The sequence below is a fragment of the Cervus canadensis genome, chromosome 4 (genome assembly GCF_019320065.1).
Source record: "Cervus canadensis isolate Bull #8, Minnesota chromosome 4, ASM1932006v1, whole genome shotgun sequence".
NCBI lineage: Eukaryota > Metazoa > Chordata > Mammalia > Artiodactyla > Cervidae > Cervus > Cervus canadensis.
The window spans coordinates 73,411,867-73,436,657 of NC_057389.1; the positions used below are offsets into that span (position 1 = coordinate 73,411,867).

General features: G+C 40.2%; 1 protein-coding gene and 1 long non-coding RNA gene across 6 annotated transcripts in view; both read left to right on the plus strand.

Annotated features, from left to right (window-relative positions):
- TNFAIP8 (TNF alpha induced protein 8) overlaps nucleotides 1-11,828 on the plus strand; it is a 137,572-nt gene extending 125,744 nt beyond the window's left edge. For all 5 annotated transcript variants that reach the window (XM_043465867.1, XM_043465869.1, XM_043465870.1 and 2 more), the window contains one exon: nucleotides 10,117-11,828. In XM_043465867.1, the coding sequence (XP_043321802.1) occupies nucleotides 10,117-10,682 (566 nt within the window). In that variant the 3' untranslated portion in view covers nucleotides 10,683-11,828. The remainder of the gene's footprint in view (nucleotides 1-10,116) is intronic.
- An 8,771-nt stretch (nucleotides 11,829-20,599) lies between these two features.
- On the plus strand, nucleotides 20,600-23,361 carry LOC122439272. The gene is made up of 3 exons (XR_006268832.1): nucleotides 20,600-20,752; nucleotides 21,852-22,023; nucleotides 22,661-23,361. It is a non-coding gene; the product is annotated as an uncharacterized LOC122439272 (long non-coding RNA).
- Nucleotides 23,362-24,791: the final 1,430 nt, after the last annotated feature.

A 24,791-nucleotide genomic window follows, 5' to 3' on the forward strand; every position in this document is an offset into this window, starting at 1 on the left:
ATTAACTGGAAAAAACAAAACAACAACAAAAAAGCAGAGATGGAGTCTAATATGGAGTTAATGGTATTGAAACTTAGGAAATGACATTTTCCATTTCAAAATCATCACAAAATTAAGCCACAGGCATCAAAAACATACAATTGAACCCAAAATCAAAATGAAAAGATTCCAGAATTAAAGCAACAAAACCAGTTCAAGATCACACAGGGGAAAAGCTTCGTAGTATTTTCTTCAGGACATAATTTCTCTTGTCCACAAATTTGGAAAATAGAAAATATAAGGAGAAACGAGTAGAAAGAACACAGTGTGTGCAAGTATTGGATTTGAATTCCTGCTTCTCTACCTCAAGTGTATTAAATAAGGAAGCAAACTCAGTGTGCGTTTGTGGTCTGTAGTCATGAGCCCAGAAGCACACTGCTGGAGTTTTCTGACTTTTAGTGGTAAAGAACCCACCAGCCAATGCAGGACATGTAAGAGACCCAGGTTCAATCTCTGGGTTGGGAAGATCCCCTGGAGAAGGAAATGGCAACCCACTGCAACATTCTTGCCTGGAGAATCCTATAGACAGAGGAGCCTGGCAGGCTGTAGTCCATGAGGTCGCAAAGAGTCAGATGTGACTGAGTGACTTAGCACACATGCACACAAATCTAACTTAAGCCAGACCGCCTTGAAACGATGCCCCACTTAGTAGATGAGAAAACGAATATGAAGAAATTAAATTGCACCCAAGTCTAAAACCCAGGACTCTTGACCTTCATCCTTTGTTTCCATCCATGCTGTTCTTACCTGGCAGGAAGCTCTGCCTTTGGGTCTCTGGTTCTCTGGGAAGCTTTGGAAAGTCTGGGGGTGAAGCTGTGACTTTATGGAGTAATCTTGTTGTCTGCTGTGGGTTTTCACTTTGGCTTTATAGTTGACCCATTTCCTTTACATTTTACCCACTATCACACAGCTTTGTGTGGATGTCGATACCATTTGTCTTTTTTCCTCCCCTCAGGGTTTGATTCTGTTCTCCATGGGCCAGTTTTCCCTAGACAAAATATACTTGTGTTACCTATAGAGTCCTGGTGGTACTGAAATCTACCTGAAAAGAAAAAAAGAGAGAAATTCCCTGATAAAGGAAAATTTAATATGTGTTAGTTTTTTTAAGGTCATCATGGAAAAGGTTCTGTAACTCCTTATTCACTAAAGTATGTGAAGTCTTTGTATTCATACAGTCATCAGGCATTTTGCATTTGTAAGCATTTTGCATTTCCATATTGAGTCCAGAAGGAGTTGATTGATTTTCACCAAATGTCACTCAATACTGGAGAGCCTTGGAAGGTATTTGAAGTTTAATTTGTTGACTTATTTAAGCAAACCCGTGGTGAAAACCTCTATGCCAGGTATTCTGTGAGATCCTCCTTTGTGGTCCATGTCCATTTATCTTTGCGACAACTCCAAGAGGTGGGGATCATTAGCCCCAACTTGTAGATAGGAAAGTTGAGTCTCAGTAATATCCCTGTGTGTGCGTGCTCCATCGCTCAGTTGTGTCCAACTCTTTGCAATCCCATGGACTGTAGCCTGCCAGGTTCCTCTGCCCACAGGATTTTCCAGGCAAGAATATTGGAGTAGGTTGCCATTTCCTCCTCCAGGCGACCTTCACTATCCAGGGATTGAACCCATGTCTCCTCTGTCTGCCTAGCAGGCAGGTTCTTTACCACTGAGCCACCTGGGAAGCCCATCTTATCCCTAAGCACCATGGCTTCATGGAATCGTTAGCTGCAGAATATTGGACTTTTATTAACACACTCTTCCAGGACCCTGGAAAAATTAGTTGCCATAGGAAATGCGTATCCTGCTGCTGCTGCTAAGTTGCTTTAGTTGTGTCCGACTCTGTGTGACCCCATAGACGGCAGCCCACCAGGCTCCGCTGTCCCTGGGATTCTCCAGGCAAGAACACTGCAGTGGGTTGCCATTTCCTTCTCCAATGCATGAAAGTGAAAAGTGAAAGTGAAGTCACTCAGTCATGTCCGACTCTTCGCGACCCCATGGACTGCAGCCCATCAGGCTCCTCTGTCCATGGGGTTTTCCAGGCAAGAGTACTGGAGTGGGTTGTCATTGCCTTCTCCAAAATGTGTATGAGTTCTCTCTAAAGAATGATATGTACTGCAGTTTTGTTTTGACTTCACATGGTTTTGAGGGGAAAATTCTATTATGTGTTAAAGGGTATATTTTTAAGAAGATCAATTTGTGACTCAAAAATACAAAATGGACATGCCAAAGATATTGCTTAACTCATTCATTAATGAGGAATCAGTAAGTCTGATGATTGTTTCAAAGGAGACTGCTAAGTGCCACACAGGCAGACAAGAAAATGAGGAAGGAATTGCACCTCCAGTAGACATAATTTGTCTGTATCTCTGTGGCCAGGAGCCAATTGCAGTACTACCAGATTTGCTTAAGAGCTGTGAATCAGCTATGTGCAGAACAAGGAAAGGAATCTGCAAGGGGGTGCTTTACTATTTCCAGGACTGCATTAAAAATCATCCAGTGATTTCTTTCTTTTTTTTCTTTTGCCCCCCTTTAAAGTTGCTGTCTTCCCTGACATTTGTCTTCTTTAATATGTTGCCCTTGAAAATGAGCATGTGCTTTTCTAAAGGTGGTAGGAGACACAGAGTGAATGACTTAGCTTGTCCCTGTGATGAGGCACACCACTGGTTTTCAAGCACTTGGGGTCAGCAAAATGCATGCTCCCCCAAATTTGCATTCAACATCAGGTTAAGAACCTTCGATGTATTGATTTTCCCAAGACTATGTTCTTTTGTGTTAGGGTCTCCATCTGTGTGACCTGAAGGTGATAAGGGATTAAGGTTCTTGGCACTTGTCTTTTCTCTCTGGATAGCATTGCCTCTGCTTGCTGCCATGGTCATTGCTTCTGACCCTTCCAGGGTCAGCCCCTCTCACAGTCTGAATCTCTGCTGCTTCTGCTGGCTGTGGCCCTCTCCCCACCCCTCACTCTCTTTTTCTTTCTTTCTTTTGTTGTTTCTTCTCTATCCTGTTGAATTTTCCACCCTGGAATGTTTGTGTGGAGGCTGGTGTCACAGATACATCACCAGGGGCTCAGCAATTCCTTTCTTTTCTCCTAGAGTGCAATCAAATCCTGATACAGGGGGTCAACTTTTAGCCATTTGACTTCTTGTGGAGTGTTTCCTGTTGGTTATGGCCACTTGTATATCCCCAAAGCAGTCTTTTTTTTACTAAGCCCTATTTAGATTTGGAGTAATTCAAATGCAAGAGAGCTAAGGTTAGTTTAAAGAACTTCTGTTAACAGACCACAGCAGCCAGACATGCTGTCCAAATTGTTTTCTTTTCCATCCTTCCTAATACTGGGCCCACTGGATCAAATTTTAACTAGGCAAGAATTAGTAATGACATATACATGCATCTGTGGTCACCATTTCAAAGTTCCAAGTATAACAAATTTCATGGGTAAGGAAATTATGTGTTTGCAGGTGAGGTTATTAAGAAAGTGACTTGAGTACTTCACTATATTAGCAATTTCTTAATTGGGATAACGTTATGTGTGTGTGTGTGTGTGTGTGTGTGTGTGTGTGTGTGTGTCTTCAGTCGCTTCAGTCATGTCTGAATCTTTGCGACCTTGTGGACTATAGCCTGCCAGTCTCCTCAGTCCATGGGATTCTCCAGGCAAGAATACTGGAGTGGGTAGCCATGCCCTCCTCCAGGGGACCTTTCCAACCCAGGGATCAAACCCGCATCTCTTGTGTCTCGTGCATTGCAGGTGGATTCTTCACCACTGAGCCACATGGGAAACCAGTGTTATGGGTTTTGTTGTTGTTCAGTCACGTAGTCATGTCCGACTTTTGGTGAGCCCATGGACTGCAGCATGCCAGGCCTCCCTGTCCTTCACCATCTCCCAGAGCTTGCTCAAACTCATGTCCATTGAATTGGTGATGCTATACAACTATCTCATCCTCTGTCATATCCTTCTCCTCTTGCCTTCAGTCTTTCCCAGCATCAGGGTTTTTTCTAATGAGTTGGCTCTTCATATCAGGTGGTCAAAGAATTGAAGCTTTAGCTTCAGAATCAGTCCTTCCAATGAATATTCAGGACTGGTTTCCTTCAGGATTGACTGGTTTGATCTCTTTGCAGTCCAAGGGACTCTCAAGAGTCTTCTCCAACACCACAGTTCAAAAGCATCAATTCTTGGCACTCAGCCTTCTTTATTGTCCAACTCTCACATCCATACATGACTACTGGAAAAACCATAGTTTTGACTAGATGGACCTTTGTCGGCAAAGTAATGTTTCTGCTTTTTAATATGCTGTCTAGGTTTGTCATAGCTTTTCAGGAGCAAGCATCTTTTAATTTCATGGCTGCAATCACCATCTGCAGTGATTTTGGAGCCCAAGAAAATAAAGTCTGTCACTGTTTCCATTGCTTCCCCATCTATTTGCCATGAAGTGATGAAACTGGATGCCATGATCTTAGTTTTTTGAATGTTATGGGTAACTTTTGTTAATTTCAGAAAACTATAGTTTTTCATTCATTAGTGTCATGAAAAGGTTTGGGTTTTTTTCCCCCTTCTGAGCACTTTTTTTTTCTTGTATAAAGGGGTCAGTATAGTTTTGACACCAGTGTTTATCTCTAAACTTATAATTGTTGATACTAAAACCAGTATTCCCTAAAAATCAGTTTGCCTTACCACAAACATTGCCAAAATAGACATTTGATTAAGCTAAGAAAGGAGATGTAAAGACATAGAGGAGAGGCAGTGAGATAAGTGAAGTGAAGTCGCTCAGTCGTGTCCAACTCTTTGCCACCCCTTGGACTGTAGCCTCTCAGGCTCCTCCGTCCATGGGATTTTCCAGGCAAGAATATTGGAGTGGGTTGCCATTTCCTTCTCCAGGGGATCTTCCCGACTCAGGGATTGAACCCATGTCTCCCGCATTGCAGGCGGACGCTTTACCCTCTAAGCCACCAGGGAAGCTCAAACAGCAGTCATACCTATTTCTGTAAACTGTCTTAAATAGTTTTGATGTTGTGGTAATCCTTTATATATATAGATATATATATAAAGCATCATTTCTCATTAGTCAACAACATACAAGTGTATTCTCAAACACAAGTAAATCAGTACTTCCAGCACTTTCTTCTTTGAGAACATTTATTCGTATATCTCACTTGCTCCCCGGGTATACCTTTGATTATGTGTTTCATCACAGATCCAGACAGAGTGAAAGGTGGGTGTATGTTTAATCTTCCACTGTAGTTCAAGACAGAACCACTGCACCCTGGTTTTACACTAAATATTTGTATTATTGTCCTTTGAGGTTTTCTCATTATACAAAGTAAGTCTTTCCCCTTTATTTTTTATGTTTGCATTTTTTTAAAATTATAGTTAATCTGCAAAGTTGTATTAGCTTCACATGTACAGTAGAGTGACATGTATTCAATTATCCATTTTCAGATTATTTTCCATTGTAGCTTGTTATGAGACAGTGAATATAGTTCTCTGTGCTACACAGTGGGTAGTATATATATATATATTAGAGGCTTCCCACGAGGCACAGTGGTAAAGAATCCACCTGCCAATGCAGGGGATGCAGGAAACATGAGCTCGATCCCTGGGTTGGGAAGATCCCCCAGAGTAGAAAATAGCAACCCACTCCAGTATTCTTGCCGTGAAAAATTCCATGGACAGACTAGCCCGGCAGGCTACAGTCCACGAGGTCCCAAAAGGTCAGCCATGACTGAGTGACTGAGCACACTCATACATGTATATGTTTATCTCAAGCTCCTAATTTGTTCCCTCCCTCATCCTTTCTGGTAGCCATAAGTTTATTTTCTATGACTGTGAGTCTGTTTCTGTTTTGTAAATAAGTTCATTTATATAATTTTTTTAGACTCCACACGTATGAATGATATCGTATCGCTTAGTATGATAATCTCTGGGTCCATCCATGTTGATGCAGATGGCAGTATTTCTTTTTTATGGTTGAGTAATATTCCATTGCATATATGTACCACATCTTCTTTATCCATTCATCTGTTGATGGATACTTAAGTTGCTAAATCTTGCTCTTCAAAAGAACTGATTGATGACAATAAGAGAAACCACAGTCTGAGGTGCTTCAAAAGAAGAAAACCACATATTTAACCAGGTAAAGGAGAAATCTGTTTCTCTAGCTTTTACAACAAAGCACCCACATATGTATTTAGGGCTCTCACTTTTCAGGTCAGCATGTTTTCATGGAGAAGTGTTTAAATATAGTGGAGAGAGAGGCAGTTAACTTCTGCTTCTGTCAGAAGTGTCAGGTCCCAGGTACCCTCGTAGGCCTAGAGGACGACACAGTGAACAAGATATACAAGTTCTGCTCTCAAAGTGCGTATTCTAGTAAAGTAAGACAGACAATGAAGATGTAAGCAAATGATGAAGATTTCAAGAACAAGGAAGTACAATGGTTAGCAGAGAATTTAAGTGAAGTGTCGTTTTCAGATTTACATAAAAACCCTGGCTGCTGTGGGAAGAGATTGGCAAGGGGCTTGGACTGGGGCTGATAGAGGCAAGTGAATAGAGAATAGGAGGAAGGTGGAATGGAAAGAACTTGGTACTGGACTAGGTAAGGGAGGGGATGGTATGGTGGACAACTCCCAGGTCTCTGACTTGAGCACATGGATAGAAGGGATGCTGTTAATTTAGATAGTAAAGAGTGGAGGAGTAGCAATCTGGGGACAGGAAGGAATCAAGGATTCAGTTTTGGACATGGTACATTTGAGATGCCTGCAAAATAGCCAAGGAAAAGAAAAACCTTGAGTGTGTTTGCAAAATGAGTCTGGAAAGGAGGTCAGGGCTGAGTTGTAACGGTGGGAGTCATTGGCCTGTGGGTGATATCTGAAGCCATGGAAGTGGATGAGATCACTCAGGAACGAGGATTGTGAAGGAGAAAAATGTGGCCCAGGACTAGCTGTGAGATACACCAGACATTTCATCGATCTAGTGGAGGATGTAGCCCTGACAGACAAGCCTGAGCAGGAACGGCTAAAGGCGGTTAATTTGCAATAAAGAAAAGCAATCATATTTCATGATCACAGACCAACAATCCTGGCCAGCAGCTCTCAGCCACAACTCCCGGCTGGCTCTGAAAAGGCCTTCACTAATGGAAAGAAATGTACTGCGTGCATGTCTTCCCCACGGAGCAGGGAGCAGCAGCTTCATCCTCATTTTCAACGATGACTGTACTGGATGTAATCCAGAGGATAAAATGCAAGTGTGAAGCTGCTGCTGTATTTCTGGAGCAGGGTTTGAAGTTCCTCTGAAACGAATGTGAAAGCCTCAGAGACCAACTTCTCTGTCCTGGTTCAGGTTTGGTTCTCAGTAAATGAGGAACGATCTTGCCTCATGGGCAACAGCCTTTCTTTTGCAAGAAGTTAAATGTGCTACACCAGAGAGTTATTATTGTCTTTTTTTGCAATTAAATGGGACATTGAGATTTAATTTTAAAAAGTAGCCTATAAGAGGTAGAAACTTGCAAGTCCAGCCTTGGAAAGAGGAGCACAGGGGAGTCTTTAGAATTCTCTGTCTGGTTTCAGTTATTTCATAATGTACTGTGTTGCCATTTCATAGGCATTGCAGTAAATTCCTGATGGGATGTTTGTAGACTGTGACACATTCTAATCAATTAAAAACAGAATAACCTTTCAAATTTATATAAAATAAATTGCTGAAATCCTAATTAGTTACTGTGTACCTGAAAATTTGGGAGTATCCCTTCTTATTTAGTGTATGAACTTCCCTGGTAACTCAGACGGTAAAGAATCTGCCTGCAATGCCGGAGACCCAGATTGGATTCCTGGGTCAGGAAGATCCCCTGGAGAAGGGAATGGCAATCTATTCCAGTATTCTTGCAAATAGAATCCCATGGACAGAGGAGCCTGGCAGGCCTCAGTCATGGGGTTGCAAAGAGGAACAGAATAACCTTTCAACTTTATATAAAATAAATTCCTGAAATCCTAGTGTGTCTGAAAATTTGGGGGCATCCCTTCCTATATAAATCAGGTTTATTATTTGTAGAGGTCTGTGTCTTAAGTTCAGTCATGGGAGATAGTCCCTAGTCTTATTAATTTTATAATACTAACTACATAAATGAACTACATTCATTTTGACATAAATTCTTTAGTGTGAGGCCATGCACTCTTGCAAAGCATTGAAAAGTAGAAATAAGTAATGAACTACTACTTCAATGATCAAAGTATTAAAAAGCCTGAAAACTTCCAACAGGTTGGCTCTTTCTCGTGCTTTTTAACTTTCCATTTCTTTCTCAAAATCTATTTCAGTTCTTCTTCTGCAGTTTCAGTTCATGTTTCACAGGTTTAACGATCAACATTTGTGAGAGGACCATCTCTAGTTCAGTCAAGATGTTCTTTCAGGGTGTATGGCCATTTAAAGTTCTGAATGACATCTTGGTAATTAGGTAATTTACAGCTATTTGTACTGTATACCGTGAGCTACTTTGGCCCTGATTTCAAATCTGACTTGGCAGTTCCACATCGAGGGGGTTACTTTCTTATAGACCTTCCCAGCCTGGATTTGGGAGCGGCTACCTTTTTGTTTTCTAATGTTGCTAACATGTTCAAGCTAGAAATAATTTCCTAATTGTTTCTAATAATATCACTGATGCCCTGACTCATTCCTGCATATCTGTATTTTTAAGCTTTTCATCTTTCATTACTGAGTGACTGCCTTCCAACACTCAGGCACCTAGGAGAAGAGGGAGGAAGCACAGTTGTAGCCGAACAGCACGCACAAAGTGGGGGGAATCTTGGAGAGGAGAAAAACTAAACTTGGTTTGGGGAATAAACGTTTATTGAGCATATTCACTGACTGGCTATAAATAGAGAACATCACAGTGTCTTATTAATATTTAATGCAGGCAATTCTAATTGTATCTTTAATCTCTGTCCAGTTAAGTTATGATAATTCCAGAAGTGAACTGTAAGGATCTGCCTTTTCAAAGTGTGTTCTTCATGTGGCACGTTTCATTAGCTCATACAGAAAGGTTATTTTCTCAAATCATATAAAAATTTAAAGGGCACAGTGGCCGTTCATTAGATATAGCAAGTGACAACGAGTTCTCCAAAGAATATTTCTTTCCAACACTCTGCTCTGGAGAGTTGACACTCAGTGTTTTTAGGATTGATCAGACTGGTAGGTGCTGACCAGTGGCTCAGGCAATTTGACTTTTTGCAAATTTTGGGCTGCAGAGCAAGGTCTTCCTTTTGATTAGCTTCCAAATCGAATTTGTCAATTTACTCAGTATCATGGCTCTGTCACTTTTTTCCTTTTACATTTAAATGTATTTCTTTAAATTGTTCTCAATTACTGTTGCTCAGAGAACAATTGTGGAGTTGACTTTATATTCCTTATGTGATTCTTACAAAATTTAAACTAGGGGAAAATTGCATAAAAACTTACTCCTCGTGAGACACAGTGTCTTTATAATCAGAGCCCTTTAACTTCTTTTTTTTTTTAATTTTAGCTTTTTAAAAACTTTATTGGAGTATAGTTGATTGACAGCATTGTATTAGTTTCCGGTGTATAGCAAAGTGATTCAGTTATACATACACATGTATGAATTCTTTTTCAGATGTTTTTCCTGTATGGATTATTACAGAATATTGAGTAGGGGTCCCCATGTTAGGGTATTTGGTGTGTAAGTCCTTAATTATCTACTTTGTATATAGTAATGTGTGTATGATAATCCAAAGTTCCTTATTTATCCTTCTCCCACCCCCCTCTCCCAGAGCCCTTTAACTTCTAAGTGAAGTATTGGCTATAAAGCAGAAGGTACAAATAAAACACTTGAATTGCCAAGAAAAACCTTCAAGATTATGCATAGCCACCCATTAATTTCACCAGTGAGGACCTAATTCTGCCCCCCAAATGTAGGAAAATTATTTTGGTTCCTTTCTGAACCAAAAGCTAACGTTAGTAGGTGGGAGGCAGACCACAGAGTGCGAACATCAGAAGGAAAATACTCCTCCAGGTGAGATTTTTAATTTGCTCCACTCGCTGATCTTTACTCAATTTTTATCTCCCCCCTCCTCTTTTGTTTTCAGTGGCTACAGATGTCTTTAATTCCAAAAACCTGGCCGTTCAGGCACAAAAGAAGATCTTGGGCAAAATGGCATCCAAGTCCATCGCAACCACCCTCATCGACGACACAAGCAGTGAAGTGCTGGACGAGCTCTACAGGGTGACCAAGGAGTACACCCAGAACAAGAAGGAGGCAGAGAAAATCATCAAAAACCTCATCAAAACCGTCATCAAGCTGGCCATCCTTTACAGGAATAACCAGTTTAACCAAGACGAGCTGGCGCTGATGGAGAAGTTTAAGAAGAAAGTTCATCAGCTTGCTATGACGGTGGTCAGCTTCCACCAGGTGGACTTCACCTTTGACCGGAACGTGCTGTCCAAGCTGTTGAATGAGTGCAGAGAGATGCTGCACCAGATCATCCAGCGCCACCTCACCGCCAAGTCACACGGACGGGTTAACAACGTCTTTGATCACTTCTCAGATTGTGATTTCTTGGCGGCCTTGTATAATCCCTTTGGAAATTTTAAACCCCACTTACAGAAACTGTGTGATGGTATCAACAAAATGTTGGATGAAGAGAACATATGAGCATGTGAGTTGAGATTGTGACTGCTCATGATTTATTTGAAGACGGAGCTCTGCTGATTTATGAAGGAAAAAACAAGAAGAATGTTTTAAAAGATTACACATATTTCAGAAAGACTTTGCCCAATTCAGTTGTCAGACATTAATGGTAATGTTTTATGAGGCTTGTTTTATTTGAAGAAAAATGTATTGGCAAATATTCTGGTTAAAAGCTTCCCAACAGTTAACAGATCATGGGAAAGATACATGGTTGCATGATGCAAATACAGAGTTATATAAAGAAAGATACGTGTGGCTCCAAACCTCAAGACATCTTTTTTTAGGACAGTTGTGTTGGTGGCACATTGGATATTTCTAATGTGTACAGAGTTGTGTATTTTGGTTCACCTTTATTCCTTACTATGTATGTGTACCTCTTTTAAAAAGCCAAGAACCCCCTCTTACTGTCATTTCTCCTTTTGAAGCAATTCCATTTTCAAGTTTACCTTTTGTTAAAGATTCTTTTGTTAAAGACTTTCTCATTGACATTCAAAAATTCCATCTTAATTAAGACATTCCGGTATTAAGACAGTCGAACCCTCAGAAAAATAGAAAACTGCTTCTCTGAAATCAGTATTCTAGAAATCAGTTGTATTTGACATTATGAATAATTTAGTCTAACATAAGACTATGCTTCTGGAATCGAGTCCTGTTTCTTAGTAGCAACAGTAATACTTCCTCAAACATGAAAATTCCCCCAAATGACATGCCATTTGCCTTGAAATGCTTGCTGAGGGCTTAACTTGTATGTCATCTTGAAAATGTGCTGACGGAATCTCCATTTTTCATGTCTGTTTTAAATGTAAGAAACAAAGAGAAAATCTAGATCATTCCTGATATTGGGACTATAAAAAGTAAGTGCTTTTAAAGAAGGATAAAACAATCTATACTTTAGTGATGAGCCCATCAGAATAATTTAATTTAGGAGGAGGAGAGAGGCAGAAGAGAAGAACGAGTCTTGCTACAAGAACATGAGAATGAATGCATTTCAATGTTTAGTAAGATTTGATAGGTAAATAAAGTGTTACTTTTTTATTTAACTGATAAGATTTTGCTGTTTTGTTATTTGCTGTTTTGATGAGTAAACCAAAGAATATTTGCATTCCAAGCTGTTTGTCTGTTGTTTATATATAATTTTATATGTATGAATGATAAAGTAAGCATTTGCTTATTTTGTGAAAAAGAAATAGAAACCTGCTGGCTAACTCTATCTCCTAGGAAATAACAGACGTGGTCACCAGCACTAAATATTTGCATTGTCACTATGTCTGTGATTTAGTGTACTCCTTTGCCTTGAATTTGCCTTCCTCCCAGAATATTTATGTTAAAATAATAGCTTACCAGCAAAGGTCGTACAACTAAAATTTACTGCAGGCTAAAGGAGATGGTAGCTTTCTCTGGGACCCTCACGTGCTTGTTTGAGTCAAGAGAGGAAAAGCGTCTCTCCCTATTTGCTATTAAATCCTAACACCAAAATTTGAACTGAAATTACCATCCTCCCTTCCCCGGGCCAATAGGTGACCACTGTAAGTTATAGCAATAGCATAGTGATTGCAGAATTGGTCCCTCTAGCTTCAGAGACTGCTAAGTAGCTTATAAATTTAGTTTAGCAGCCTTTCTTGACCAACTCTGGGAAAACCAAGAGTGTGTTATGTGGAAGCTACTGACCTAGCGCATTCTGTGTTCTATAGGATTCCCTCAGCAGAGGAAGTGTGGAAAATGGAGTACCCAGGCAGTTGGCTGATGCCCCTTGCTCGTCTCTAGCAATAAACAGGACCAACCAGAGAGAGAGCACCTAGGAATAAATTTAGATGAGTCTGGACACCTTGGGATCATAAACTTGTACCTTCAGGATGGCAGTCAGATGCGCACGGGAGAGGGGAAGAGCAGCCCTGAATTTCACACAGAAGGAAGGCACTGAGGAGTATCTTGAAGCAGGGGAACCTGTTTGCTCCCCTGTTTCAGCATCATCTTCTCCTTCATCCTGTGCCTGGAAGGCATGACTCAGAAGGATCAGTGTCAGTTTTCATCAGCAAGTTCATTTCTGATGCAACAGCACTCCCTTTGTGCATGAGTTTATTTGAGGTGGAAAGCTGGAAAGAATGTGGATATGCTTAGGATAGATAATTCTGAGCCAAGTTCATAGTCATTTTAGGGTCTTATGAAAAACTGAATCTTTTTATTACATTTTGGGAAAAAATCATGAATTGTATTGTAATTGATTTTTTAAAATTTCTCTGCAAACTTTATGAGCTGATTTATTAGGTGAGTGATAATGCTACTGTTAACAGCTGACATTACAGAGTAGATATTACATACCAGGCATAGTAACTCATTCAATGCCCACCACAACCTTCACTGTTCTACAGATGAGGAAACTAAGGCAAGAGACACTAGGGAATTTGCCTGAGGTCACATAGCTCTGGTGTCAAAACCAGTTTATATTAATAAAACTTTATTTTCATTTAATGATGATATAGGAAAAAAAAAAAAAAACAGTCCTAGAAACAGCATTAGTCCAGAGAGGAGTGGGCAGTGTCCTTCTGAAATGGATTTTCACATAGTGGCGTTTTAGAAGGTATTTAAATCATACAGATCTGACCCATTCTGGGTATGGTTTTATGCAAAGAAGTCTTATGAAGTTTTCAACATGGCTCCTAACTTGGGGGCATTTCATGGTTCAAATTTTTGGTCCCTTTCTGAAACTTAAAGGTGCTTCCAATTAACAATAACTTTGAACATTGACCCCTGAAGTATGGTATGCCTTTCCCCCCCGGTGGTCTTTCTGTGGATACACATGGCACTCTGTGCACGCAACTAAGACAAGCAGAAGTTCACCAGTATATTCCCCAGAAAAGGTATGGCATTGATTTAAAACTTCAACATTATTTTCCAGGTTGAGAGACTGGAAACATCGGAGCAAGTAAGCCTAAAAATAGCCTTGTGTTTTTCTGGTTACTATATCTTTCATATAGAACTCAAAATTAATGAAAAAGAAGACCAAATGTTAGGAACTTTAATGGCACAGAAATAATGCTTCTTTTTTTGTCTTATAAACCAGTTCTTTTTTAGATTTTTTTCTCCCACCATGTTACTGCTTAAAAAAACAGAAAATTTAAACTTTCTGGTGGATTCCTCCCCATTAAAGGACTAAAATCGCATTTTTTGTACTCTGTACATATCAATTGGATTCTTACTGAGCATTTTAATTTATCCTTGAGGTACTTGATGAGAGCACCTAAGTTATAATTTAGCATACAGATAAAAAATGTAAGATGAATGTGCCCATCCATATGATGAAATAGTTGTAGTAAAATGTTAAGAACTATTTAACTGCTGGGAAATTAAAATATCCTAAATTAGCATGTTAATAGTATTTATACTATTTTTACATTTTTATCCAATCTTGCATTTCCAAACTGGCATTATCTAAATTAGTTGAAATTTGCAGTGTTCAAAAAATCTCTGTTTTACTTGATCTATTGCATCTGTGGGCATAAAGCTTCTATATTATTTGTTCGGCTCAAAGCAGGTTTTAGTACTCAGTGTTGTTTATGACATACAGTTTTATTCTAGCTCTGAAATAATTTTCCTTGCTGGGATTCAGTTTAAGTCTTTATAGAAACCCCCTAATGAATCACTGAGTCACTAACCAGAAAAATGAGTTAACTTTTTGCTTCCAAAACAGGACAGTAGGAAGATATTTAGGAGCTTATAATCTCATATCACCATCATGGCAAAATATTGGAAATTCATTTTCTTTCACTGAGGTGTCCTGCTGGTTACTTGCACATGCCCAGAGCCATAAAGACAGGTTTATCTCTGGGAATTTCCCAAAATGGAAGCATTTTTGTATAGTATTGATTCATGTCTGTCTAGCCAAAGATGTATTTTCCATCTAGCAAGAAACATCAGCCCCAAGTTATAGGGGTACAAGCTACTCCAAAGACATCCTGTGTGCTGAGCCCTAAAAAAGGATACAGACAAGTCAGCCAGCGTTCACAGTTAAGAGAAAAACATCTGTGCCTCGGAAAATATTCTTAAGTACAGAGCATTGTGCTCTGTGTCCACCAAATTTCCATGCAGTCTTTGTAAGGGTAGCCAGCCAGTGGGTAAGGTCCCTCATCTTCCTTCATGGGTGGCTGAGGAAATTCTTTGCCTTCCCCACCAACAACTGCATAACTGTATTTTTGCCTTGTGGAAATAATTGGCTGATCAGGCACTTGGGGTTTGTTATTAACACAGGGAAAGAATATTTGATTTTTGAAAGTATGTGTTTTGATTTGCAGAATGATCCAAAACAATATACTTCTTTGTACTTTGGTTTTTCCATTTAAAAGCTTACAGATGCATGAAGTCATTTGAAACTGCCTGATGTGAAGTATAAACACAAGACAGAGAAGTGAAAACTCTGAGTTTACCTACCTAAATGGTCACCATTATTTGGGATGATTGACATTTTATAAGAAGCTCAGGTTTCATTTTCCTGGAAGTGGGCTTTTATCAGCCAGCCCTCACCCGTCCTAAGTGACTTGTCAGCTCTCTTCTAAGACCGCTTGTTTTCACTAAAGAGTAAATACTTGCCAAGCAAATTTGCAAATATTTATAAGACATCTAATGTCCTAGAGGAAGACTTGCTGATGATTAGATAAAAGGGCCAGCATTATTGCTGTTCCCCAATCGTATGGACTTTGTGCTTTCGTGACTGAAGAGGCACATTTTTAACTTGCTGAAATTGTCACTGAACAACGTGCAGTGAAATCCGTGAGTAGAAACGTTCCATAGTATTTTCAGAGATTATGTGTCTGAGCTTGGCATCTTTTCCTCCTGGGGACTCACTGTAGGGTGGCCAGGGGAGCCCAGCAGTGTCCAGAGGGCATGTCTGGAGCAGTTAAAACCAGTGTTCCCAACTCCTTGTCTGCCAGGGAGCTCTCTTTCCTTATCTTTAAATTTTGGATGAAATAACTACCTCGTAGTTTCATTTTAAGGATAAAATTAAACAAAACAAGAAGAGCTTTGAAACCTCCTATAGACTATTCCTGTGTGAGGTATTGTTTACCTAAGCTATGAAAATAAGCCTGGAGCCTAAAGCAAAATATACAACAGACTTCTGCAGCCTGAGAGAATTTTATTAAATCCAAGTCCTCTTTAAAAAATGTTTCTTGCTTTCAAATTAGGAAAATTGTTTTGAGTTGAATTATTAAAGTAATCGTTTGTGACATTTATGTGTGATCTCTTAGCCAATTAAATTTTGAATGTCTTCAATTATTTTATCATTCTGCTGGTTTTAGTTACCAGGTGCTACCTAACAAGCTACTGCCAAATGCGGTGTTCTAAAGCAACAATTTTGTTACGGCTCATGCTTCTTTGGGTTAACTGGGCAGTTGTCTTTGATGGGATCTTACATGGTTGCAGTCAGCTGGTCGCTGAGACTGATGTCTTGAGAGATTTGACTGCTGCTGGAGTGGCTGAGCCTCTCCTCTTCCTGAGGTCTCTAGTTACTATTACTCAGGACATTCCCTAAGTGCAGGAGCAGAGGTTTCTAGGCCTTCTTAAGGTGTATACCCAGAATAGGCACAGTGTCACTTCAGCTTCATTCTGCTGGTTGAAGCAAGTTACAGGCTATGTGTAGGGTCCTCAAGACTGCCATCAGGACCGCAGCTTCTCCAGAAGAAAAGAACTCAGAGATGCTGTCATACTCACAGTGAAGATTTACTCCAGTGAAAGGGCACAGATTAAAATCAGCAAAGGAAACAGGAACATAGAGCAGAGTCCAAGGGAAACCAAGTGCAAACTTCCAGCTATGCTTTGCCAGTGGAGTTTTACAGATAACAGTTAATTGTCTCAGCACTGATGTGTGATAACACATACAAAGTGTGGCCAACCAGGGAGCTCACCTGAGCCTTGTCCAAGGTTTTTATTAAGGGTCAGTCTCATAAACGTGGAATGCCCACGTGATTGACCAGAGTTACTCGGTCTCCCTATCCTCCAGAGGTCAAACCGATACACATGGGTTCAGAGTCCCAGATGAACAAAAACAGGTGTTTACCATCAATCACATAGTTAACATGAACTATCTGGTTATGACTTAAGGCACTGGATATGCACAGGGACTCTTATCAGACAGAATATGCAAAGGTCTTAGAGATTACCTCCCAGGAGCTAGTCAGAGATCAGTCCTCTCCTTAAAAAGTACAGAATCTGACCATCCCAAGCCTGCTGAGTTATCCCTTTATTGTGTATGGGCCCAACTCCAATTTAGTCTAGGAAGGACTACACAAGGGCGCGGATCCTAGGATGAATGATTGTGAGAGCCATCTTTGAAGATTAGGTACTGGATTATTATTGTCCCCCCATGGCTCCAACAGAGTATATAGGGAATCTGGATTTCTTCATGGAATAGTTTGTTTTAACTGGAAACTAAATATATACATATATATACACATTTATATACATTTTATTTATATAGTTATATATATTTATATGTATATAGAATGGAATAATATAATGAAATGGGCTAAAGTTGTTGTCCATGTGAAAATGTGATGTATATCTATGTCCCTTGAGGCCTCAGGCCAGGACACAAATATATGATTGAACTGACCCAAGGAGGATGACCCTTCCATGTTTCTTTCCAGCCACGCCACTGAACCAGACCTCATGGGTCCTGCCCATCATTTGGTTCTGTCTGCTCTCTTATCACTAATCACTACCCTGAGATCCTTGAGTCTGGGAGAAGAAGCATTGACAAACAGCACGTGCTCTTACTGGCAAAGGAATGGAGCAGTCCCAGGAACACAGCCTGGGGATGAAACCCTGGGTGGGGTTTAGACGCTGACTATTCCATCACCAGTGGTTTTCCTTGTGGCTCTAGACAAGGTAGAGGTCTTTTCCTTTTCATTGGGTTACATTCAGAGAGTTGGTGTCCAAAGTCCTATTTGGGTAAATCACACTTCCCAATACTTGCTAATGTGACAGAATATTTAAATTTCTGCTGATTACAAAGTATGGTCTTTGAAATTTTAGTTTGTCTTATCTGTCCTTTGACTAACCACACAAATTCAGCCAAGAATAAATACTATGTAAACATGACCGATGTCTGGAAAACCTATCCTTTGTTTTGAACTATGTTCTAAAAGTTTGGCTTTTATTCATTAGCAGGCCAAGAAGGACAATGGCATCTCTAATATGCGTTAAAGTCGAGTTTGCCATGCTCTCCTCTCCCAGACTTTAAAAGCAGCAATTTCATTGATGGTACATTGGCTCCTGTTCCTTTTAGTGTCAGGGAAAGGAAAGCAGCCGTCTTGGTGAGAAGCTCTCACTTCCTGGTCTCTGTCAGTAGAAAATGAATTTAGAATCTGAAACAATTGAAACTTTACAATCATGTTCCAATAGTGGTATCAATACAGATGTTAACCCTAGGGGCTTACCTTTAATTATTCTGTTTGGTTCTCATATTTTTTATAATTAATTTTATTGGAGAATAGTTGCTCTACAGGTTCCCATAATATTTAAGAAAATCATTCGACACATATGTGAAGAGTAGAGTTTTGTGAAAGGAACCTGAAATTCTAAATTGGTGTGAAAACTGTTATGCAAATCATACGAGAGAGAAACCAGTGAGTCTGAACACACAGTTTTGTTGCTCTTTTCCCTCACCATTTGAGGGTATTTTCTGTAGATGTACTTCCATGTGAGGATTGTATGTTTTCATCTGACAGCGCTTGACACTAAGGCAGGAATTCCAGGGTCACAACCTTTCCTGAAGGGAGCAGCTTTTGCAAATATGTATGGGAATAATCGAAACTGGATAGGGTCAAAGACTTTAAATTTTTTTGTCTTTTAAGCTTTTCATTTAAAAATATTTGTAGTCATAAAGCATTGTAAAGATAGTGCAGAGAGTCCTTTGTACGTTTTATCCAGCTTGGTCTATGGTGACCTGTTGTATAGGTATAGTACAATTCCAAAACCAGGAATTGACATTGGTACTAGATAGTGACTTTATTTACTTTTCACACAAGGTTCATTTTTTCTGATATGCATTCATGTGTGTGTGTGTGTGTGTATGTGTGTGTATAGAGTTCTATGTAATTTTATCCCATGTATAGATTCGTGTAACCACCACCATAATCAAGATACAGAACCACAAAAGAATTCTCTCATGCTACCTGCTCCAACTCATTAGGCTTGCTCTGTACTCATATCTGTTCCCATTCCATTCCCTTCCCATCCCTAGTAACCAATCATCTGTTCTCCACCTCTAGTTTTATCTTTGAGAATGTTATGTCAAAAAAAAAAAAAACAACTATTTGAGACTGACATCTTTTTCACTAACATATTGGACCTCTTGCATGTATCAATAACTCATTCCCTTTATTGCTGAGTAGTATTCCATCATATGGATGCATGAGAGTCTACTCAACCATTCACCCATTGAATGACTTCTGGGTTGATTTAAATTTTCATTCATGTCCTTTTGTTCTTTATTTTGTTTCATTCTTTCCTCCTTTTTACTTCCTCCTCCTCTTCTCAGTAAACTTACTGAAGTGTAACATACATGTGGAAAATTATAAGGGTACAGTGCTATAAATTTCTCACAAAGGGAACACACCTGTTAAGCAGCACTCTGGCTAAGAAAAAGGACATTTTGGGAATTCCCTGGTGGTCCAGTGGTTAAGACTCAGGGCTTTCACTGCCATTGACCTGGGTTCAACCCCTGGTCGGGGAACTATGATCCCACAAGCCATGTGATGTACCAAAACAAAACAAAAAAACACAAATACTACCCAGAAGTGCCCCACCCAAGGCATCCAGTATTTTGACTCTAGTACTAGATAAGTTTTGCCTGTTTTTGAACGTCATATAAATGGAATCATTCAGTATATTCTCTTTCGTATTTGTCTTCTCTTGTAAGATTCATCAAGCATTCTCTTGAACCATCTCTAAGAGTGACTGACTGCCAACTTTAGGAAGCAAATACCAATGTGGATACTCTCTAAGGTATGTCGTAGTTAGATATGGCCTAATGTCAGGGGCCAACCAATAGCAGTTCTGATGTCTAACAAAGAGCAATGACCAAATAATACTGTGGGATGAGGATGAGAATGATGCTGTGACCTACGTAAGTTCCGAAATATGTACTACTGTGTACCAAACTCCTACCCTCTCCTCCTTCTTAGTCCATCTTTTCAAGGAAATAACAGTTGCTTTTATGGAGGAATAGTTTTGGAAGGGGGAAGCAGATATTACCAAGAAGCAAGACTAATGAGTTGGAGCAGGGATCATAGCCTTGAGCAGTGATGAACCGTCACCATCAGCCTCTTGGTATCACAAGAAGAGGCACCCCTAAAGGTAGTGGTCAATGGTGCCTCCAACCCTCTCCCCCACCTTTCCTCTCCTTTAACAGAACTGCTGCTGTGGTTATAACTTGAAAACCCTACATACAAGTAAGAGTGGATCGGGGAAATGTTGATGGACATTCTCACAGATGATAAAATTGTTCTTTGCTCCAGAAAAGAGGAAGTGGCACATTGAGGGTTATTTCCGTCAAGATTAGTTCTTACGGAGACAGAATGGCTATCTCTGAATTTAATCCTTTCCTGTATTCTTGTGAATTTTCTGTTCCTTTTGCAGATATCATCTATTGATCATCTTGGGATTCAGACTTTCCCACACTGAATATGATGCTGTCATGAAGCATATGCTGGGGCTAACATGCCAGGTGACTCAGTGGTAAAGAATCCTTCTACCAGACATGGCTTCGATCCCTGGGTCAGGAAGATCCCTTGCAGTAGGAAATGGCAACCCACTCCAGTATTCTTGCTTGGAGAATCCCATGGACAGAGGAGCATGGTGGGCTATGGTCCATGGAGTCTCAAAGAGTTGTATATGACTGAGTGAGCACGCATACACACATGCAGCATAACATAGCTGTTCTGTACTGTACTTTCTCACTGGGAGGTATACGATGTTCTCTGTTTTCTAGAAGAGGACCTACCTCTGAAAAGATAAGAAAATTTCCCAGTGACTCAGTGGTAAGTGGTAGAGCCAGGTCTTGAACCCAGGATCAACACTGAGAGCCCTACTCTCTATCCTGCCTGCCACAGCTTCCAGAAAATGGGTCGGTGGCTGAGTTGAATCGGGTGTTCAGTGGCACAATGTTCTGTGATAGGTCAAAGAAAGTCGTTGTTAAAAAATTACCTAAATCATCTTAGTCCTGTCCTTACCTGTGTGACGCTTGTTTGTGCACATCCAAATTCAAGTGCTGACAATTATTAGAAGTAACAACCAACTTATTATTGAAAGCAAGAAAATTGAGATCCATACTATCATGTCCACAAATCAGATAACTGGCTTAAACATGTGGGTGAGGGAACCCACTTGCTGTGTAGGTTACTGTTTTTTCCATCTTTTGTTACTTTTGTCTGTTAAGTCAAGATAATTTTTTTAATTAATTTGTTTTCAATTTATTTTGATTGGGGGATGATTATGATATTGTAATGGTTTTTTGCCATACATCAACATGCGTTGGCCACAGGTATACATGTGTCCCCACTATCCTGAACCCCTCTCTGACCTCCTTCCCCACCCCATCCCTCTGGGTTGTCCCAGAGCACTGGCTTTGGGTTCCCTGCTTCACTCATTGAACTTGCACTCATCTATTTTACATATGGCAATATAGAAAATAATTGTAACACTTAAATAACTGATGTAAAGCCCTTGGGTAAAGAGTGTTTAGCAGATAGTAAGGGCTTGGTTCTTTTTAGCTCCCATTGTCATCATCATCACCATTTCCTGGAGAATGTGGACAAGGATGTGAAGGTGATGGGGGTGGTTTGGAGTGTGACCTGAGGCTGGGTTGCTGGGCGAAGATACCTCTGTAGTTAGTAACTGCCTTGTCTAAGAAGGCAGTTACTGCTAGTTGCCAAATCTTATATTTGAACAAGCTTTCATCATTCAGGCTGTTTAATGAAGAAGGATTCCGATGCACCAAATTTATTTAGGAGACTTGGTTAATCCTTGGGGCATTTAAAGTGAGCAATTTATATTTGAGAAAGATTCCTATTTGGAGATACATATTAATAGTCATTTTGAAAATATTCGCTAGCTATTGTGTTTCCCCTTTTTCTTTAGTTTTGAAATAGAATAATGTATTCAACCAAGCCTACCAGGGCTGTGCTAACAGTTCCATCCAACCAGAACCACATTCCGTCTTACCAGTCCGCCAGCTCCTTCAACAATGACCCCTCTCATTTCTGGTGCTCGGCTGAGGCCGTATTCTCGGAGGCTCCCAGCTCTAAGAAAGGTGATTGGTTGGTTCCTTCTGCATCGTCCTTGTCCCTGGCTGTAGATTTGACTTAAATCTCATGTGCCCTATATGTAACCATATGGACACCATCTGAGAAGAGTCTTTCTTCTCTGTTAACTTTTCAGCGCTAAGCTGAAACCTTCTGAGCCTGCTTGCCTCTGGCCCCTTCAGTCTCTGTTATGGCTCGTTTGTTCTAAATCCTGGAATTTCCAAGGTCATGACAAAATGAGTGTGGAGGAACAGGGGTGGTTGACACTTGTTACAGTGCTCTGGATTCACAGGTATTGACTCTGGCAAAATTTAATTGTTGAGTGAGAGATGCTTTATGTTAACTGTTTAAATCTGTACTTTGCCAGAACATAGGACCTCTGTCCATATGTTGGCGATCATTATCTGGCCAGGGTTTCAGGAATTGTTCTGACTTCTAACGTTATGTCTTGCTGTCATTCACTGGCCCACAGTTGAGTTAAGAATACATGTAGTCAGGTCCCTGGGCTTATAGGGTATTAGAACCTATCACCGTTTAGACTGTGATTATTTACATTCTGCTGCTCAGTTCCATTCTCTTTCTGTTAACAACATCTGGGTTCCTCTGTAGGTCAGGAGTACCACCTTTCCCCAACTCTCTTTCCAGATGCTGATGGCACCTCTGATGACAGCTAGGCACATGACCTGGGTCTGGCCAATCAGAGCATGTCCTCCCTTTTGCAGCAATGATTGATTCAAGGTTGAATATATAATACACCTTTGCAATGAGGCTCAACTGTAAATCAACCTAGCACTTTTGCTTGAGACACAGGCCAAGAATCATCCTCTCTCCTCACTGAACTTGAAACCGTGAGGCTGTGAGTCTGGAGCGTCTGGCAAGAAGTGTGCTTCCCTGAGAAGCAGAGAGGTGGAGATAAGGTGAGTTGTGATGCTATCATCTGAGGCAGTACTTCTGGTCACACCTGCGGTCACCTCTTCCGGGACGTCTTCAGTTTCAAGAGCTGATATATTTACTTTTTTTTTTTTTTTTGGCTTAAGCCAGTTTGAGTCATTTGTCTATAACTGAAAGAGTTCTGATTGATATTAGATGATTGCTAGGTTGGCTTCATATTCCATGTGGAAAACTCTTGCTCTTTTAGAGAAGGGAGAGGGAATCTAAGAAACCTTAGTGCCAGGAAATTTTGCCTAGAAAAAAACTAGTGGGCACCTGGCCTGGTCAAGGGAGGCAGACCAGCTAGAATTCAGAATTAAAGGCTGCCTTAAACTATCATGAGAATATATTAATTCAAATTAAAATATATTATTTTTAAGCATTTGTGATTATTTAAAGTATTTTGGGGGCTGGTGGCTCAGTGGTAAAGAATCTTCCTGCCAATGCAGGAGATGTAGGTATGATCCCTGGGTGGGGAAGATCTCCTAGAGAAGGAAATGGCAACCTGCTCCAGTATTCTTCCCTGGAAAATCCCATGGACAGAGGAGCCTGGCAGGCTACAGTCCACGGGGTCACAAAGTGTCAGACACAACAGTTTCCTCAACTGTATAATGGGCATATCCAGAGTGCCTATCTCAAATAATCATTAAGGTACAGCGAACAGAATGTCTAATATGTCCTCAATAAATATAAGCGATCACTGTTAATAATGCTCTGAACTTTTCTCTTGGGATTGTGTGATGCATCATATTATATCTCTGAACCAGAACTAAGAGTCAAAATAATGTAAACTAGAAGTACAAGCTCTTCAGAAAGAAGATATTAGGGTTTTTAAATATTCCTTAGGCTAACTAGGATTTGTTTGCTAGCTCTTCCAAGTTGATAAGTAAAGGGAAATCTAAGCACTGGTTGTTTTCTTCTATTTAGTGAAGGACAAAGTTATCTAACGATTGTTCCTCTTGCTGCCCTAAGTTGTCAATGACAGTCCCTCTCCTGATGGAATTAAGAGTTCAGACCCAGCTTTACCTCCTGGGCACTTAAAAACACAATGAAAAAAAAAAAAAACACAATGAAAAACAAAAACCACAGCACAAATCCAAACCTCATCACATTCAGTTTCTTTACTTAGTACTAAGGGTAGGAACTCTTAGCTCCATTTTATAGGTGAGAAAACGCAGTCTCAGAAAGGAAGGACTATTGAGGAACACACAGCTGGTACGCGGTGTAGCTGGGATGTGGCTGCCCTCTTAGCCACCGCGTGTTCCGCCCTTGCCTCTGAACTCTCCAGTCTAGCAGGGTGAAGTCCCCACCCTCCGGCTCCTGAGCCCACATGTGTTCAGTATAGGTCTGAGAGCATCAGCAGGCCTCGTTCCTAAGAGTTAGTTCCCCCACGGCCATCTGAGAGGCTGGTAGTGGGATTTTCCACTAGCAAACTACAGGCTGTGGGAGCAGAGCTGGATCACTCTGAGGAAAAAAGATGTCTTTCCTGGGAAGAATTGTTCTATTCTCATTACATCTGCCTGCTGCTCTGAAAATTTGGAGAAGATGTCTCACTGTGGAAGGACAGCCACTCTTCCCTAGTGAACCTCTCAATAATTGATTTGATTATATGTAGTTAATATAGAAACCAGATGTAGGTAAAATGTACCTACTGTTTTTTTTTTTTTTAATGCTGAAAAGGGGGAAATAGAGATGTTTATTTGAAACAAATGATTTATTTCACATGAATTTTTGTATAGATGACATGCCTTGTTCTATGATGAATTTATTTATAAGATGAATTTAAAACAGTGGTAATGAACACCTTCCATCACCCTTACCATCTTTGAAGTGTCCCCTATCACAG